Source organism: Trachemys scripta, chromosome 17 (assembly GCF_013100865.1).
Source record: "Trachemys scripta elegans isolate TJP31775 chromosome 17, CAS_Tse_1.0, whole genome shotgun sequence".
Taxonomy (NCBI): Eukaryota; Metazoa; Chordata; order Testudines; family Emydidae; genus Trachemys; species Trachemys scripta.
Window position 1 is genome coordinate 13,719,491 of NC_048314.1, and position 17,523 is coordinate 13,737,013.

General features: G+C 49.2%; 2 protein-coding genes across 4 annotated transcripts in view; both read right to left on the reverse strand.

The window, feature by feature from the left end:
• ZDHHC12 (zinc finger DHHC-type palmitoyltransferase 12) overlaps positions 1 to 1,512 on the reverse strand; it is a 9,991-nt gene extending 8,479 nt beyond the window's left edge. Inside the window, exon 1 of the mRNA XM_034751930.1 lies at positions 1,316 to 1,512. Coding sequence (XP_034607821.1) covers positions 1,316 to 1,415 — 100 coding nt within the window. The 5' untranslated portion in view covers positions 1,416 to 1,512. The remainder of the gene's footprint in view (positions 1 to 1,315) is intronic.
• Positions 1,513 to 10,549: 9,037 nt separating this feature from the next.
• Positions 10,550 to 17,523, reverse strand: part of ZER1 (zyg-11 related cell cycle regulator) — a 28,117-nt gene continuing 21,143 nt past the window's right edge. For all 3 annotated transcript variants that reach the window (XM_034793571.1, XM_034793569.1, XM_034793570.1), the window contains exon 16: positions 10,550 to 16,491. In XM_034793571.1, the coding sequence (XP_034649462.1) occupies positions 16,434 to 16,491 (58 nt within the window). In that variant the 3' untranslated portion in view covers positions 10,550 to 16,433. The remainder of the gene's footprint in view (positions 16,492 to 17,523) is intronic.

A 17,523-nucleotide genomic window follows, 5' to 3' on the forward strand; every position in this document is an offset into this window, starting at 1 on the left:
GGTTTCAGAGTAACAGCCGTGTTAGTCTGTATCCGCAAAAAGAAGAACAGGAGTACTTGTGGCACCTTAGAGACTAACAAATTTATTAGAGCATAAGCTTTCGTGGACTACAGCCCACTTCTTCGGATGCATATAGAATGGAAGAAGTGGGCTGTAGTCCACGAAAGCTTATGCTCTAATAAATTTGTTAGTCTCTAAGGTGCCACAAGTACTCCTGTTCTTCTTTTTGCGGATACAGACTAACACGGCTGTTACTCTGAAACCTGACTATTTACAAAGAGCCCTTACAACATACTTAAGAGATCAGCAAACAGCTTCCCCCCATTGATTTGCAAGTCCTTCCCCCAACTCTACCTGTACTTCAATCTCTCATCACCATCTCCTGCTGTTCTGCAGTGTGCTGTATATAACTATTCTAGAATTATGAGGATAGCTGCATTTCAAAAGTGCCCATCACTGCAGCATCTAGGTGTCAGAGTAAGATTCAGGGCCATAAAGAATCCAGTAAAAACAGTATTTATATATTAAGAGATTAATAGTAATTACGACAGGTTTCAGGGTGTTAAGCATTATATTAATCAAATACCACAAAAGGTACTTTTTATTATAACCCCCCATGGTTTATAGGTTTTCCATTATGCTGTGTGACTAGATTGGATTGTAAACTCCTTGGAATAGGCACCAGGTCTTCTCAAATGTCAAATAACAACCCCCCAAGCAATAGGAGTGAGGTTCCCCTCTATCCAGGTAGGACAGGGATCTAGTTGCATTGGGTGAGGATATAGCAGTATCCTATGCTCTCACTTCCCCAACTTGGAGGTAATTTTTTTCCTGCCAGATATGATGGTACACTATTGCCAACTTCAAGTGTCCAAAAATCACAAGTCTGGCTCCATCAAAACATATTTTTTAAAATCTCTTATTTTAAGGTAATGAACGAGGGTGTCTTTCTGGTTTTTGAGTCTTCAGAGTTCATATTTTCATGTTATTTTTCTAGCCTATGAGGGCCAAACACTTTTAAAAAATTAAAGCTGTGATTCTCACAGTCACATGACTCCAGTCAATGGGGCTGTACGAAAAGCAGCCAACAGGTGAGCTTTGCACTAATGATCATTAATAATCCTGAGCTGGGTGAGCTGGGGGGGGGGCAAAAAAGGCAAGTTCATGGCAGCAGCCAGCCCCCCCCGTCCGAGGTGCTGGCGACTTGAGCCTGTGGCCCGAAGGGCTCATGTCCGGTGCTCAGGGAGCGGCTCTCCCCCTGCGAGGGAAATCCCAGGGGCCCGATGGCGGCAGCGAGGAATTCCCCGGGTCTCACCTGTGCGATGCAGGAAGAGCGCCAGAGTGACGCCCCAGCTGAGCCCCGTGTGCGCCGCCCGCACCAGGTAGCCGCCGCCCCATGCAGCCCCCTGCCGCATCGCCCCAACCCGGGAGGGGGCGGCCTCAGCACCCCGGCTCCCAACCCGGAAGGGCGGCCCTGGGCCAGGCCCAGCCGCGCCTCTTGGCAGCGTGAGGAGCGAGGATTGGCCGGGTGGTTGCCATGGCAGAAGGGGTGGGGCTTGAGCGGGGGGCGTGGTTATTAAACCGTATTCAAAGTTGTGGAGCCGCGGGCGCAGAGATTGCCCTGGGTGCTGCAGTGCCAGGACCGCTACAGCCTGGGGACCGAATGACTAAACAGCAGTTCTGCAGAAAAGGACCTGGGGATTACAGTGGATGAGAAGCTGGATATGAGTCAGTAGTGTGGCATACCAAGAAGGCTAATGGCATATTGGGCTGCACTGGTAGGAGTATTGCCAGCAAATCAAGGGAAGTGATTATTCCCCTCTATTTGGTACTGGTAAGGCCACATCTGGAGTATTGCATCCAGTTTGGGGCCGCTTCCCCCCCCCCCCACACTACAGAAAGGATGTGGACAAATTGGAAAGAGTCCAGCAGAGGGCAGTGAAAATGGTCAGGGTGCTGGGGCACATGATTTATGAGGCGAGGCTGAGGGAACTGGGCTTGTTTAATCTGCAGAAGAGAAGAGTGAGGGAGGATTTGATAGCAGCCTTCAAATACCTGAAGGGGGGTTCCAAAGAGGATGGAGCTTGGCTGTTCTCAGTGGTGGCAGATGACAGAACAAGGAGCAATGGTCTCAAGTTGCAGTGGGGGAGGTTTAGGTTGGATATTAGGAAACACTATTCCACTAGGAGGGTGGTGAAGCACTGGAATGGGTTACCTAGGGAGGTGGTGGAATCTCCATCCATAGAGGTTTTTAAGGTCAGGCTTGACAAAGCCCTGGCTGGGATGATTGAGTTGGGGTTGGTCCTGCTTTGAGCAGGGGGTTGGCCTAGATGACCTCCTGAGGTCTCTTCCAACCCTAATCTTCTATGATCCCAACCAAGGCTCTGCAAATGGATCTCAGGCCAGATCCTAGCACAATCAATGTTTTTTATTTAAGCAGGCATTATAGGAAGCAAAAAAATGTAGGAAGCTATCACAAGATTCTGCACTCTCATGGCAATGGTGCTCATGAAGGTTAAATGTGCATTATAGCTACTCGCAGCAAGGACTGGGCATCATATACCTATAACTAGGGAGTTCCACTAAAACTACCCACAGGGATGCTTGACAGCGGGGAAACAGGATTCTCAAGACCCTGCAGCAAAGCATGTGCAGTGAAAAGTGTGGCTCTGTTTTGTGAACTAGCTCAACCCAGGCAGTCAAATCAATTCAAACAGAGCTTGTAAAATGCCTGTTACAGCTCATATGTGAGGATCCAAAGCATTGTATGGGTTTTACAAGCAAAGATCGGTCCCAACACCTTTTCACTTCTAGTGCAGACAGAGCCTTGCTGACAACTATTATTTTACACTGTAATTTTTTTCTGTCCATCATAGCTAGAAAAAAACAGTAGGGGCTTGAAAATATCATTCTTCTCCCTGCACATTTTATCCTCCTCCACATGGCAAGCAGCTGATTCCTTCCTGTTATTGTTTGAGTATAAACCAGACTGTTTATTTTCCTTCCTTGGTTGTACATCAGCATTCTTGATTATTTCAGGCCATCTGTGGGGATATAGTAAGTCAGTGCTCCCTCTGCTGGTCCCATGACAGTAAAGTACAAACTGTTCTTCTTCGAGTGCTTGCTCATATCCATTCCATTAGGTGTGTGTGCGCGCCGCGTGCACGATCGTCGGAAGATTTTCTACCCTAGCAACACCGGCGGGTCGGCTGTGGAGCCCCCTAGAGTGGCGCCTTCATGGCGCTGAATATATACCCCAGCCGACCTGGCGCCCCCTCAGTTCCTTCTTACCGCCCCTGACGGTCGTTGGAACTGTGGAGCGCTGCTTAGCTGTTCTCCACTCTCCCTAGCTTAGTTAGTTATTTGCAGTTATAGTTATAGTTCTAGTGTTTATAGTTAAATAGTTAAATAGTTTTAAAAGTTGTTCTAGTTGTTCTAGTAGTTCAGGGGATTAAGGGGGTCGTCTCCCCCTTTCTCCCCCTGCCGCGGGGCCGGGCTCATGCCCAACGCTCCCGGCTTTAAGCAGTGCGCCTCCTGCGCTAAGCCTATGCCCACGAGCGACCCGCACGACTCCTGTCTGAAGTGCCTGGGAGAGTCCCATCAAACAGATAAGTGCAAGATCTGTAAGGCCTTCAGACCAAGGACCAAGAAGGAGCGGGACTTTCGGCTCCGGCAACTCCTGATGGAGGCGGCACTTAGTCCGGACGCTCCATCTACAAGTCAGGCCCCGGCACCTAGCGCCTCGGTGCGCAGTGCCCCGGCTGCACCGGCTATGACGACCACGCGAGTGGCGTCGGACAAGCCTCCCCGGCACCGGACCTCGTCGGCACCGCAAGCACAGCAAGTGCCTCGGCGCCGGTCATTATCCCCGGGGCATAAAAAAGCCCATAAGACGGGGACCTCCGTGCCGAAGACGCCGGCTCCCCCAGTGCCGGGGGTAGAGCCGCGTCCGCCGGTGGAGCACCGGAAACAGGTGCCTCCAGCACCGTCGACTCCGGCTCCAAGGCCGTCGAGTCCGGTGCAGATAGCGTCTCCACCGAGGCCGGCGGTGATACAGTGCCTCCCGTCGACTCCAGAGACCTTCACGGCGGCGAGAGACTTAATAGCTCTCACGGAGCCGGCACCGCCTCAACCACCGGCACCGACGGCACCGTTGACTCGCCCGGTCCAGTCGAGGGGGAAACCTGCCTTGATGCGCCCTCCATCGCAAGGGCTGGAACCTCGGCACCGATCCAGGTCCCGAAGCAGGTCCCCACGCCGCTCGCAGTCCTGGCACCGAATATCGCCTCGGCACCGGTCGTACTCGCGGCCAAGATCTTCTTCGCGGCACCGCTCTACGTCTCGGCACCGCTATGATCGTCGGCACCGATCAACGTCGAGACGTAGTTCTCGGCACCGCTTCGGTCGACGCTCAACGTCGAGAGGCCGCTCCCGGCACCGGGCATACTCCAGGTCCTCGTCGAGGTCCAGATCCGACTCCCGGCACCGACGAGGTCATCGGCACCGGTCGCGGTCCCGGCACCGATCGCCGGCACCGCGTAGAGATAGATCATCTCCGGACCGGCACCGTGCGGCACCGCAGCCCACGGGAATTGTCTCGACGCTCTCGGCACCGCCGTGGCCATCGAGATCGGTGTCCCACTCCTCGGAGGACCTCTCGAGATCGGCATATCCCCCTCAAGGGCAAGCCGAGGAACAGGACTTGGGCCATTGGCAGGAGATGACAGAGGACCATTCTCATGGCCCATCTCACTGGTCGTTTTGGACCCCGTGGGCGTACCACCAGGAGCAAGGGGCTCCAATACCCTCGACCTCTCGCTCGGGTCACTCCGTTAGAAGGGCCCCGGAGTCCACCATCTCTCGGCCTCCGCCAGGGGACATGGAGGCTTCCGTGTCCGCACCACCTGACGCCCTGGACCCAGGCGCAGGTGATGCTCCGGCCCAGGAACAGGGAGACCAGGACCAGCCCTTGGATCCTGTTCCACCGGAGGCATCTTCCTCTTCTTCTCCGGACGAGGCAGTGGCGGGCACATCGTGCACAGGCCCACCTCCAATAGATCTTCGGGCTCACCAGGATCTTCTGCGCAGGATGGCCCGTAATATGGACCTGCAGGCGGAGGAGGTAGTGGAGGTGCACGACCCGATCGTGAATATCCTCGGAGCGGATGCCCCATCGAGGGTAGCGTTACCCCTGATCCGCACGATACAAACCAATGCGGATACGATATGGCAAACTCCTGCCTCTATCCCACCCACAGCGAGAGGGGTGGAAAGGAAGTACTTTGTCCCGTCGAAGGACTACGGGTACTTGTATACCCACCCCCAACCGTGTTCACTGGTGGTGGCATCAGTGAACGCACGAGAGCGCCACGGCCAGCAGGCTGCAGCGCCTAAATCAAAAGAGGCTAAGCGGCTCGATTTGTTTGGCCGTAAGGTTTACTCAGCCGGAGGGCTGCAACTTAGAGCGGCAAACCAACAGGCGCTACTGAGCCGCTACAATTTTAACTCCTGGAACTCTATGGGGAAGTTTAAGGAGTTGATTCCCCAAGAGTCCAGGGAAGAGTTTGGAGCCATGGTAGAGGAGGGTAAGAAGGTGGCTCGGACCTCCTTGCAGGCCTCCTTGGACATAGCAGACTCAGCTGCGAGGACCCTGGCTTCGGGTATCGCTATGCGAAGGATCTCCTGGCTTCAAGTTTCGGGTTTGCCTCCGGAGCTACAGCAAACCCTACAGGATCTGCCCTTTGAGGGACATGGATTGTTCTCGGACAAGACGGACTCTCGCCTGCAGAGCCTCAAGGACTCGAGAACAATCATGCGCTCCCTGGGGATGCATGTTGTGGGCCCTCAGCGCAGACCATTTAGGCCGCAGCCTCAGCGCTTCTACCCCCCCCCCGCCTCGTCAGAGGCAAGACTCGGCCCGGAGGCGAGGGCGAGGTGGTAGAAGAAGGTGGACCGGCCCTCAACCCGGCCAGAACCAGGGGCCACCTAGACCACCTTCAGGGCCCAGGCAGAACTTTTGAAGGTGCGGTCGAGGACGGCGCCCCAGTCATCCCCCAGGATCCAGCTCCCTCCTTTCGGGATCGCCTCTCCCACTTCCACCGTGCTTGGTCCCTTATAACTTCGGACCGTTGGGTCCTCCGCACGGTGGAGAGGGGATACACTATCCAGTTTTCTTCTATCCCCCCCTCCCACCCCCCTTCCCCGTCCCTCTTCAGGGACCCTTCTCACGAGCAACTTCTTATACAGGAGGTTTCTACGCTCCTGGCCATGGGGGCCATAGAGGAGGTTCCGATAGAGTTAAGGGGCAGGGGATTTTATTCCCGTTACTTCCTGATCCCCAAGTCCAAAGGAGGTCTGCGGCCCATCTTGGACTTGCGCGGACTCAACAAATTCGTAGTAAAGTTGAAGTTCCGCATGGTCTCTTTGGGGGCCATTATCCCTTCCCTCGATCCTGGAGACTGGTTCGCCGCCCTCGACATGAAAGACGCATACTTTCACATCGCAATTTACCCACCTCACAGACGCTTCCTGCGATTCGTGGTAAACGAGGTGCACTACCAATTTGCAGTCCTTCCCTTCGGCCTATCCTCAGCCCCAAGAGTGTTCACGAAATGTATGGCTGTCGTGGCAGCGTACCTTCGTCGGCAAGGGATACAGGTGTTCCCGTACCTAGACGACTGGCTGGTACGCGGTCGCACCAAAGAGCAAGTTCAAGCTCACGTCCACATAATAGTGCACACATTCAACGAGTTGGGCATCCTACTCAACATGGACAAATCCACTCTAGAACCTACCCAGAGAATAGAATTCATCGGCGCAGTTCTAGACTCCAGACGTGCACAAGCCATCCTGCCAGACAACCGCTTTGGCACCATCACGAGCCTCATTCAAGGGCTCCAGGCCTTCCCAACTACCACGGTGAGGTCGTGCCTTACCCTGCTGGGTCACATGGCTTCCTGCACGTACGTAACCAGGCATGCCAGACTTCGGCTTCGCCCACTCCAGACCTGGGTGTCGTCAATATACCGCCCACATCGGGACAGCCTGAACATGGTGGTCACGGTCCCGATCTCGGTCCTGACCTCCCTCACCTGGTGGCTAGATCACAATGTGGTCTGCGAGGGGATGCCATTTCACGCCCCACAACCCTCTCTGCACCTGGTCACAGACGCTTCATCTCTGGGTTGGGGCGCCCATCTCAACGAACACCATACCCAGGGCCTGTGGACTGCACCCCAGCTAGCCCTGCACATCAATGTTCGGGAACTGATGGCGGTGCGCCTGGCGTGCCAGGCATTCCTCAATCTCCTACGTGGCCGCTGTGTGTTAGTTCTCATCGACAACACCACGGCCATGTTTTACATCAACAAGCAAGGAGGAGCACGTTCGTCAATTCTATGCCAAGAGGCCATTCGCCTGTGGGACTTCTGCATCGCCCACTCAATCCATCTCACGGCATCGTTCCTCCCTGGAGTCCAGAACACTCTAGCGGACCGACTCAGCAGGTCCTTCCAGACGCACGAGTGGTCTATCCGTCCGGACATCATACATTCCATCTTCCAGAAGTGGGGGTTTCCCCAGATAGACCTGTTTGCATCCCGAGACAACAGGAAGTGCCACGTGTTCTGCTCCCTACAAGGTCGAGCTCCGGGCTCCCTCTCGGATGCGTTTCTCCTTCCCTGGAAAGACCACCTGTTTTATGCCTTCCCTCCGTTTCCTTTGGTCCACAAGGTACTGCTCAAATTGCGCAGAGACCAGGCACAGGTAATTCTGGTCGCTCCAGCGTGGCCGAGACAACATTGGTACACCACACTGTTGGAACTCTCGGTTCAGACACCGATCCCGCTTCCGTTGTGTCCGGATCTCATCTCGCAGGACCACGGCCGGCTGCGTCACCCCGACCTGCAATCACTCCACCTCACGGCGTGGCTGCTCCATGGTTCACCCAGGCAGAGCAGCAATGCTCGCACTCTGTCCAACAGATTCTGCTGAGCAGTAGGAAGCCCTCAACACGCACCACGTATCTGGCCAAGTGGAAGCGGTTCTCCTGTTGGTGCGAACAACGAGCCACGTCCCCGTTGCAGGCACCCATTCCTCTCATTTTGGAATATCTCCTCGCCCTAAAACAGCAAGGGTTGGCGATATCTTCAATTAGAGTTCACCTGGCCGCTATATCGGCCTTTCACCCAGGGGAACTCGCGTCCTCGGTATTCTCTAACCCGATGGTCGTTAGATTCCTCAAGGGCTTAGACCGGACGTACCCACAACAGCGTCATCCCGTCCCGACGTGGGATCTCAATCTGGTTCTCTCCAAACTCACAGGTCCTCCGTTCGAGCCACTGGCCACCTGTTCTCTTCTGTACCTATCCTGGAAGACAGCCTTCCTCGTAGCCATCACCTCAGCAAGGCGCGTTTCTGAACTCAGGGCGCTTACCTCTGAGCCCCCTTACACAGTTTTTCATAAGGATAAAGTGCAGCTTCGTCCACATCCTGCCTTTCTCCCTAAGGTGGTTTCTACATTTCATATTAACCAGGACATCTTTCTCCCGGTCTTTTATCCCAAACCACATGCCACTCGCCAGGATCAACGTTTGCATTCCCTGGACGTACGAAGGACCCTGGCCTTCTATATTGACCGCACAAAGCACTTTAGAAAGACGACGCAACTCTTCGTTGCAGTGGCCGACCGAATGAAAGGCTCACCGGTCTCCTCACAACGCCTATCCTCCTGGATTACGTCTTGCATCCGGACTTGCTATGACCTGGCAGGTGTCTCAGCACCGCACCTCACCGCTCACTCCACGAGGGCCCAAGCCTCCTCGACTGCTTTCCTGGCACATGTTCCGATACAGGACATTTGTAGAGCGGCGGTTTGGTCATCAGTCCACACGTTTACAGCTCACTATGCACTAGTGCAACAGTCCAGGGATGATGCTGCATTCGGATCAGCGGTTTTGCACACAGCAATGTCTCACTCCGACCCCACCACCTAAGTTGGGCTTGGGAGTCACCTAATGGAATGGATATGAGCAAGCACTCGAAGAAGAAAAGACGGTTACTCACCGTTGTAACTGTTGTTCTTCGAGATGTGTTGCTCATATCCATTCCAAACCCGCCCCCCGTCCCCACTGTCGGAGTAGCCGGCAAGAAGGAACTGAGGGGGCGCCAGGTCGGCTGGGGTATATATTCAGCGCCATGAAGGCGCCACTCTAGGGGGCTCCAGCCGACCCGCCGGTGTTGCTAGGGTAGAAAATCTTCCGACGATCGTGCACGCGGCGCGCACACACACCTAATGGAATGGATATGAGCAACACATCTCGAAGAACAACAGTTACAACGGTGAGTAACCGTCTTTTAAGGGTGCTCAGGGTTGACTATAAATCATTTATTTGGGACAGCAAAGCTGAAATGTTGAAAATGATCTTTAGACTCTCTAGTTCATTCCCCATGTTTTAACAACCTTAAAGCGAATCCAGTAATCTTTTTGTATTGGAGAAATCCTTCCAGGAGTAAGATTGAGCCTGTACTAGTGCTTTGCTGAGGATAGTCATTAAAATTATGGAGGAACCATCATAAAAATATGTTTCTAACTCTTTTGGTTGAACAGCAAAGCTTCCCACAGTGACCCAGTGCAGTAGTCAGGCTGTTCCTCCAGACAGACAAGAGAGGTGGAAACTGCCTTCAGTTAATTTCAGTGAGGTATTGATCTGAAGCCTAAGGATGGCAATTTTAAATAGCAACAACATGAACTATTTCTGCTGCTAACTACTCTGATCTCTTTAGCACAAACATTCATCTTCTGTGTGACTGCAGGGAGTGCCCCCTAGTTTGATGAAGGGAACTTATCTTTCACCTTTGTGACTTAAACTATATATTGCGACATGTAGTGTGCTTTTTACCTTGCCCTGCAGCTTTGAAATTGGTACAGAGCTTGAGGCTTTCCTCTACCTTACATTTCAAAACCAAAAAATCACCAGGTGGATAAAATTTGGGCTTAATTCTAGAAACTATCCTATAGTGAATTGGACATGAGTGCGGCAGAGGTCTTACAGTATAAAATCTAGATTCTGATAGCATCTACTCAACTTGGAATTTTACACAAACCACATCTCAGTACATACTGAATCACTACCCTATTACATTTCCAGCTCCCTAGGGACAGTTCCTCCTTCTCACCCTGCCTATCCAGGGCCTGCTGAGAACCTGGCACTCCCACTGAACTCAATGGGAGATGGTGTACTCGGGAGCTTGCAGGATTGGGTCCTTTAAGTAGGAAGTCACAGTGGCACGAAAGCAGTGTAAGAGAGTACTTCCCACAGTTAGCTTCCTCACTCAGTATGGTTATGCCCATGAATACTGGGCATATCCACTGCAGATAAGCCTGGTGACACTCTGCCAAGCACTCTGTATAACTGAATATTGTCCTGATTTTCCCATCCACCTCACTTCATAACAATAGTCTTCTTTCCCCCCGCTCCCAGTGACAATAAAACATCATATCTCTTTAGAGTCATGAAAGCAAAAAGCAACTGAATTGGATCAACACACAGCAGTTCCTTCCATGTTTAATTAGACACATGACAACAAATGGAACAGTAACTTATCCAAATAAACCATATTCACAGACAAAGGAGCAAGAGATTGTTAAGCACTAGGTTTAATACAGAGCAGGTATCCCTATGGAAACAACGGAAAAGTTAATTCAATCAGAAGTGTAAGGAAGCAACAGATATGCATTTTAAATTAATTAATTAATTAGCTTGGTTTCACCATGTACAAGTGTTCAAACCAGACCTCTCAACATCAGGCTGATCAATGGACACAGTGAAAGCAGAAGTTGCTTAATACAACAAACTTTTTTAAACAAGGAAGTACGTATTTGGTTAATTGTTAGCCTTACTTAAAACATTTATTTTTCTTTTTTTACAAGGAAAAATGACAGAGTTTCTCTCAGTGACAGATATTTGGAGTCAGAATTTAATCTGTAAGAGCGGTGTTTGAGTGCAGCAGGAATTCTTCCATCTTTACTTATAAGTGCTGCCTTCCTAGCCAGCCCCCAATCTCGCTTTCCATCAATCACTGATAAAACCATTATTCCTCTTGTTTTATACACTCTGGTTGTCTTGGAGTCAAGTGGTTCCTACTACTTTTAATTCTATCTTTTCCAGCACAAGCCATTGTTTAGCATCTGACTTTGAGCAAACCCCTTTGCATCATTCCAGAGGCCACATATTTTCTTTGAAATGGGATCTTAATCCAGTGTCCATAGCCTGGTGGCTGCTGCCTCACCCCCAAAGAAATTATCTTCCTGAAGGGAAAGTGCAGCACCACCAGCTCTGAGACTGCCTTAAGTGAGGCTCCACTAATTGGTTTGGAAGGGGTTCATATAGAAAAGTGTGGTCAGCAACCCTCCTTGCACTCACTTCCCTAGAAAGAGACCCAAACAAGTGACCCCACAAGATGCCTAATCCAGGCAACAGGGGTTAAAAAAACAACCCCGCTCTTTTGTCTGTGTGTTCACTGCACCACCACCAAATGTTAGGATGTACATACCCTAATCTTCAGGGCTGGGTGTGCTTCAGCACAGGAACTGGAGTGCTTAGTTCCCAGGATGGAAGTTGTTAGGTCAGTAGCGGGTCTAGAGTAGTTAGAGTTGAATGTGAATGGTGAAGATGAACTATCAATAGTGTTAAGTGTTCATGGTCTCAGATTATCTGTGCTGTACCTGTCTTCTTAGCCCTGTACAAATTAATTATTCTTGTGCTATTAGGTGTTACTAGTTAAGGCTACACATCTTGATAGGCCAATACGTAGAGGCTATTGCTCCTACAAGACTTGCTAAGGGCTGAACACCTACTGTAAAATGTCTTTCCTGTTGATTGCAATGAGAATGGAGGGCACTCAGCACTTTGGAGGTTCAAGGCTATGCCATTGTCTCTGACAAGTGAGACCTCTAGTCAGGGTGCAGATTACCTAAACTCCAGGTGGAGGGTCCCTTGTCAGTGCCATCTTTGCGGAGAATCACTGATTTAAGCACTCATGTTACGTTTGCCCTACTGTTTAACATTCAGTGAAAATTGAAGAACAGGAGTACTTGTGGCACTTTAGAGACTAACAAATTTATTAGAGCATAAGCTTTCGTGGACTACAGCCCACTTCTTCGGATGCATATAGAATGGAACATATATAAGTGAAAATTGAGGTTGTGTAGAGGAAGTGGGTAAGCCTCAGCCCTGGGAGGATACTGTGAGAGGAGTCTCTCTGCCACATCATTTAGTTCTGAGTGCCTCAGAAATCACTCTCCAGCCTTATTTCAATTGGCATTGACAGTCCCTGTCTTAGTTTTCTTACTTGGCTCTGCTCAGTGCCACTCGGGTTAACTGAAATTTCCAGCTAACATAGGGGTGTGTATGTCCTCAGGGTTGCACTGAGGAAGCTTTACCCTGGTGGAGCAGAAAGGCCCCGTAGGATTTATCTGCATAGGCTAGCCAGCACACTCAGGGCAGCCCTGAGAATTCAAACTCACTATTTTGTGATGGGACCAGGTGTTCCTAGAGACAGTCACAAAATCAGAATTGCACCATGTTGTGTGCTCTGATGGGAGATAGCTGGAGATGGCAGGTCTGTCCCAGGATGGACCCATGTATAATAATTACTTAGCACCTATTCACCTCCAGAAGTGCTTTACTGTCATGGATTAAGCCTCACAGTGTCCCTAGGGAGCAGACAAGTAAATAGTTATACCTATTGTTTTACAGATGGGGAAACTGAGGCACGCAGAGCTCAATGACTAGACTAAGGCTACAGAGCCAGTACTAGAACATGGGAGTTCCTGGATCCCAGGCCTGTGCTCAGACAAAACCCTTCTCTCTCTTGTGAAGTATCTATCTTGTATAGATCCTGACTAGCTTATGGATATTGCCTCCCCTACTCCTCAGGCATTTACAAACTGTATAGACCAGAACTCTCCTGTCAGATTAACCTGTGTGAACCTATCAGTCCTCACAAACACAGAATAACTTTGAAAAGATTTTGCTTACGGTTCAGTCTCAGGCCCATCTCCACACCCAAGGGGATCTTAGCAATCGTCCTAGGGTCTGTCTCTGAAGGGCTTTTGCTGAGTTAAGGCTCAGCTCTTGTTTTGGCATTTACTTCTCAAATATGGAGTGACCTCTCATCACAGGTTAGATGTGGAGGCATCAGACAAATTTAACTCATCTCCTGCCCCCATCCTGCCTTTCCCCACACCAGCCTCTGCCCCAGCCATCATCCTGCCTTCCAATCTTCTTAAGTTATTTTTAAAGCTATCCTAGGGGCTTGTATCCAGTGACTGTGTCAGCAACACTGGCAATAACAGCAAGGATAAGACAATTCTAGCTATGGTGTTGGGGAAAGGAGTAGATAGATGCAGATAGATGATCAGAGGATAAGTTGTACATTAAAGAGCATCAGTAAGCAGAGAGCAGATGATACTGTTCCCTGTCCAAGCTGGGCCCGTTAACACTGTTTTCCACAAACTATGCCTCATATCTCCTTGGGCCTGGTGGAACAAGTGCCAAGCCAATGCAGATTGCAGTACAAGATCTCGGTCACATGTGGGGAGAAAGTGGTAGATGGCAAAGCTGAAGCAAGTGTTCCATCTCTCCTTGCACTCAGAACCAGGTGGAGCAGACAAGTCATAACAGGAAGGACAAGCCACACTGTGGGAAGCTATGAACTAGGTAGGAGCAGTATTCAGCTGCAACCTCCTTAACTTTCCCATTGAGTTGCTGATCCCTCTGGAGGTCAATTACATCCATACAGTGACTGGCTTCTCAGGAAGCATGGGACATAATCAAACTGTGCAAAAACAGCAGCTTCCTGTAGATGTGTCCCGGAGCTGGTGGTCACAGGTGTCCTCCAAGCTTCCACACCCACATGTCACATTAAAACCCTGGTTACAATACAGCAGACCCTGACACAATTCAGTCTCGTAACAGATGGAAACAAGCCATATTTTAACTGTGTTCCTAAAACACAGTGCTATCCTGCTAAAATCCAAGGGTAGACTATGGTTAAAGCATCATTTGGTTCTGGCTATGCTGCAAGGCCAAATCCTGCATTAACCATGGTTGGGAAGTACTGAGTGGTATCAGCTCCATCAACATAGCAGTTGTTAGTGCACAGAGGGGACCCTATCAAGTTCCTTGTTGCTCTCACATCTGTGGTACTTCAAGAGATGGGCAGTGCTTTAGGCTATCTGCATTAGCCTCTCAGCACGGAATGGATAGTTACATGAACAAATGCTAAGCCCAGGCTCTCCATGGGCAAGGAGACAGGTGAGCAATGTTTGTAGCCCCATCTAGTTCTGGATCTAACTGAAAGATTGACAAGCATGAGCATGTACAAACACTTTGAAATCAGCTCCCTGTTCCGAAGCTTATTTAGATGCAAGTCCTTGGGGAGAGGGGGGGAAAGGGAAATACATTTGAAGCAAAGAACCTCAAAAGTACAATTTGTCAAATTTTCCAAAACACATTAAAACAATCAAAAGTGACACAAGTATATATATCTATATATAAGTTTGAAAAGTACTTAAAAGGAAGGAAACAAACAAACAAACAAAGCCCAACATCAAAACAAATGACATAGGGTTAAAAAGGAAAAAAAATACATTAACGCCATCTGAGCAGAAAAACTAAACCTCTCCAGGGCAGCTGGGTCCTGTCACTTAAAGGCTCTAAAAATTGTCCATACCATGCACAATGACCACAGCATTTACCCCGAGCATCAGGAGAACCTCAGTCATAGCAGTGAATCAAATCAGAGCGCAACAGATAGAAGGAGAGAGCAGCCTTGGTAGAGTGGCTGTCTCAGTGGCCTGAAATGTTCCAGCTCAAGTAGGCCAAATCTCTCCTGGCTGCTCCTGGATACATAGCCATTTCTAAGGGGAGAAGATTATCTTAACTGTGAAAGAACCAGGACAAGGAGCGGGTTCCTAAGTTTGGGTTCTGCAGGTTGCACAATGCGCTGCTGGGGGACCTAGCTTTAAGGCAAACCTTGGCAAGTCATACAGATGAAGATCCTGAGCTGGATTTCTCTCTCACTTGCACCGCTGTAAATCAGGCATAATGCCACTGAGGCGAACAGAGTTGTACTGGTTAGTACTGGCATGAATTGGAGGGAAGTGGGGCCTTTTGTCTCCCAGAAGACATGGCGAGTGTGTGTGAGTGGCGTGGAATGGCAGTCGGCCCTCTTGACCAAAGGGTTTGTGCTGCAATGTGTTTGACACACAGGAAGGCTGAATCCCTTTTAACATGGCAAATGTTGGCCCAGACTTAAGAAAAGAGAGAAAACTCCCAGTCCCTCACAAATTCCAAAGTCACCAAATCATGCTGTAATGACTGGCCTGGGTCCCAGAGAGAGCTGGCCAGGGGTGAGGGGAAACCCACCCTCTGGTGTTTGCAGCCTGTACCATAAAACACAGAAAACGCAATTTAAAAAAAAGAGGTTGTAAAAGGATTTGCATGGAGATCCAGAGAGATTGGACCCTTCTGTGAATGAACCTGATTCTTCATTGCACAGTATCCCTTGCAGGAAAACACCCTCCATTCTCAAGGGTGGGGCAGCTGGGTTTTCTGGCCTTTCCTTCACCCTGTGGTGCCAGGTGGTTGAAAGCTACCACTGTAGCGCTACTGGGCAAAGTAACAATTCCTGGGTTTAAAGGGTTAATGGAAATGCTTTACAGCAAGGAATTTCCAAATGCACTTGATATAATCCATCAAGCTTCCACTAGTAGCACCCCCATACAAAAACCAACTGAAATGGCTTGAAGGCTCTTTCTCCCCTTTCTATTCTACTTACAAATATTAGGATCCCTTTGGTCTCAATCTCTTACCATTATTTTTTCCCCTCTAGGCAAATAAATCATTGATCAGTGCCTACAACCCCACTGTAGAGATGTGGCCATGATGCTGGACTGGCTGTTCTTGTGAACATGACAAGACCTCATGCAATATAGTGAAGGGGAATTGTCTAAAGGTGTGAAATAAAAAAGTCACAATATCAATCACACAACTAGATCTTCAAGCTCACATTCATTTGAGGCTTCTCATGTGGTCTAAAAAAGGTCAAAAGATACATGATTTTTTTTGTTTTTTATACAGAAATCATATACACAAAACTTCAATCCATACTTCATAACGAAAAACCTACTAATTTAAGGAAAGCATTTGTTGTGCAAAAGGTCCCCCCCACCCCACCCCTGTGCACCTTCATCTACTGAGTGTCTCTCTCTCACACACACACACACACACACACCCATACACATATACACACACACACGCAGGTTCCTTCCAACAGCCAAGCTGGTGAGAAAGAGTCCTCTCTATATACAGTGAATTAGAGAGAAGCTGGATACAGTGCTGGCAAGAGGCGTTGTTAGATCATTGCCTCTATCTGGAAGTGTCCATGTTCTCCTCTTTAAAGTTACTGCAGTGCTCTATAACTTTCCTATGGACAAAATAAGGACAAGGAGAAAAGGTTTAGTTCAAAGACTAACAAAATAATGAAGTGGGCCACAAGCATAAGGCACTGTCACCTACATTTAAATGTCGTGTATTTATCAGGCAGTATATCCTGAGACATGCATCAACCCAGTACCTGTGTTACAAGTATATCTCAACAAAAAACATATCTAATTACCCACTTACAACCAATCCCTTCCAACATTAGTATACATCCAGATCCACAACTGTCCATTTATCAACCCACCCATTATTCACTGGCCATCACACCCTCATCTCCCATCCAAACACCTTCCTGTCATCAACACATCTAATAATCTGCTCATCCAAACATCCATCATTCACCTTTTCTGTTATCTATCCTTGTACCCATATGTCTACAATTAGCTATTCCTTGCCATCTACCATCTACTTACCATGTTATTCATATACCTTCCATTCACCATTCTTCTATTGACCCTGCCATTCATGCCTCTGACCCATACACAATTCATCTACTCTATTATTCAATCTCCTACTCTATCTTCCATAAGCTTCATTAATCTCCTCCACCATTTCTCATTCTTTCAGCTACTGGAAGTGTCTGTCACATATACACAATACACATATTCCCAGCAAATAACCACCCATCTTTTCCATTTTCCCTATATCTATAAAGTCATAGCTCTCAACTTGCCATGGATTAGATGTATACAACTGGCTTTTAAAATCTGAAAGAATGACCTAAAAGAAAGGTTCTGATACCAAACGTCAGAGGAAGAAGCTTGGGAAAATGGTAGATTCATTTTACTATGTAAGACATTCTCCATCAATTTTGTCACGTGATTCAGCTCTTCTGGTGTCAATGATGTACATGTATAAACAGTAAGATAACACTAGGTTTGAGGGATGGAAATAAACGGGAGGCTATCCTCATAATCAGATCCAGTTGAGAGGTATGGCTCTACTATTCATCTAGATACCTTCCAGCAGTCCATTGATACCTTACTGTCCTATCCACCAAACTCATCCACCCATT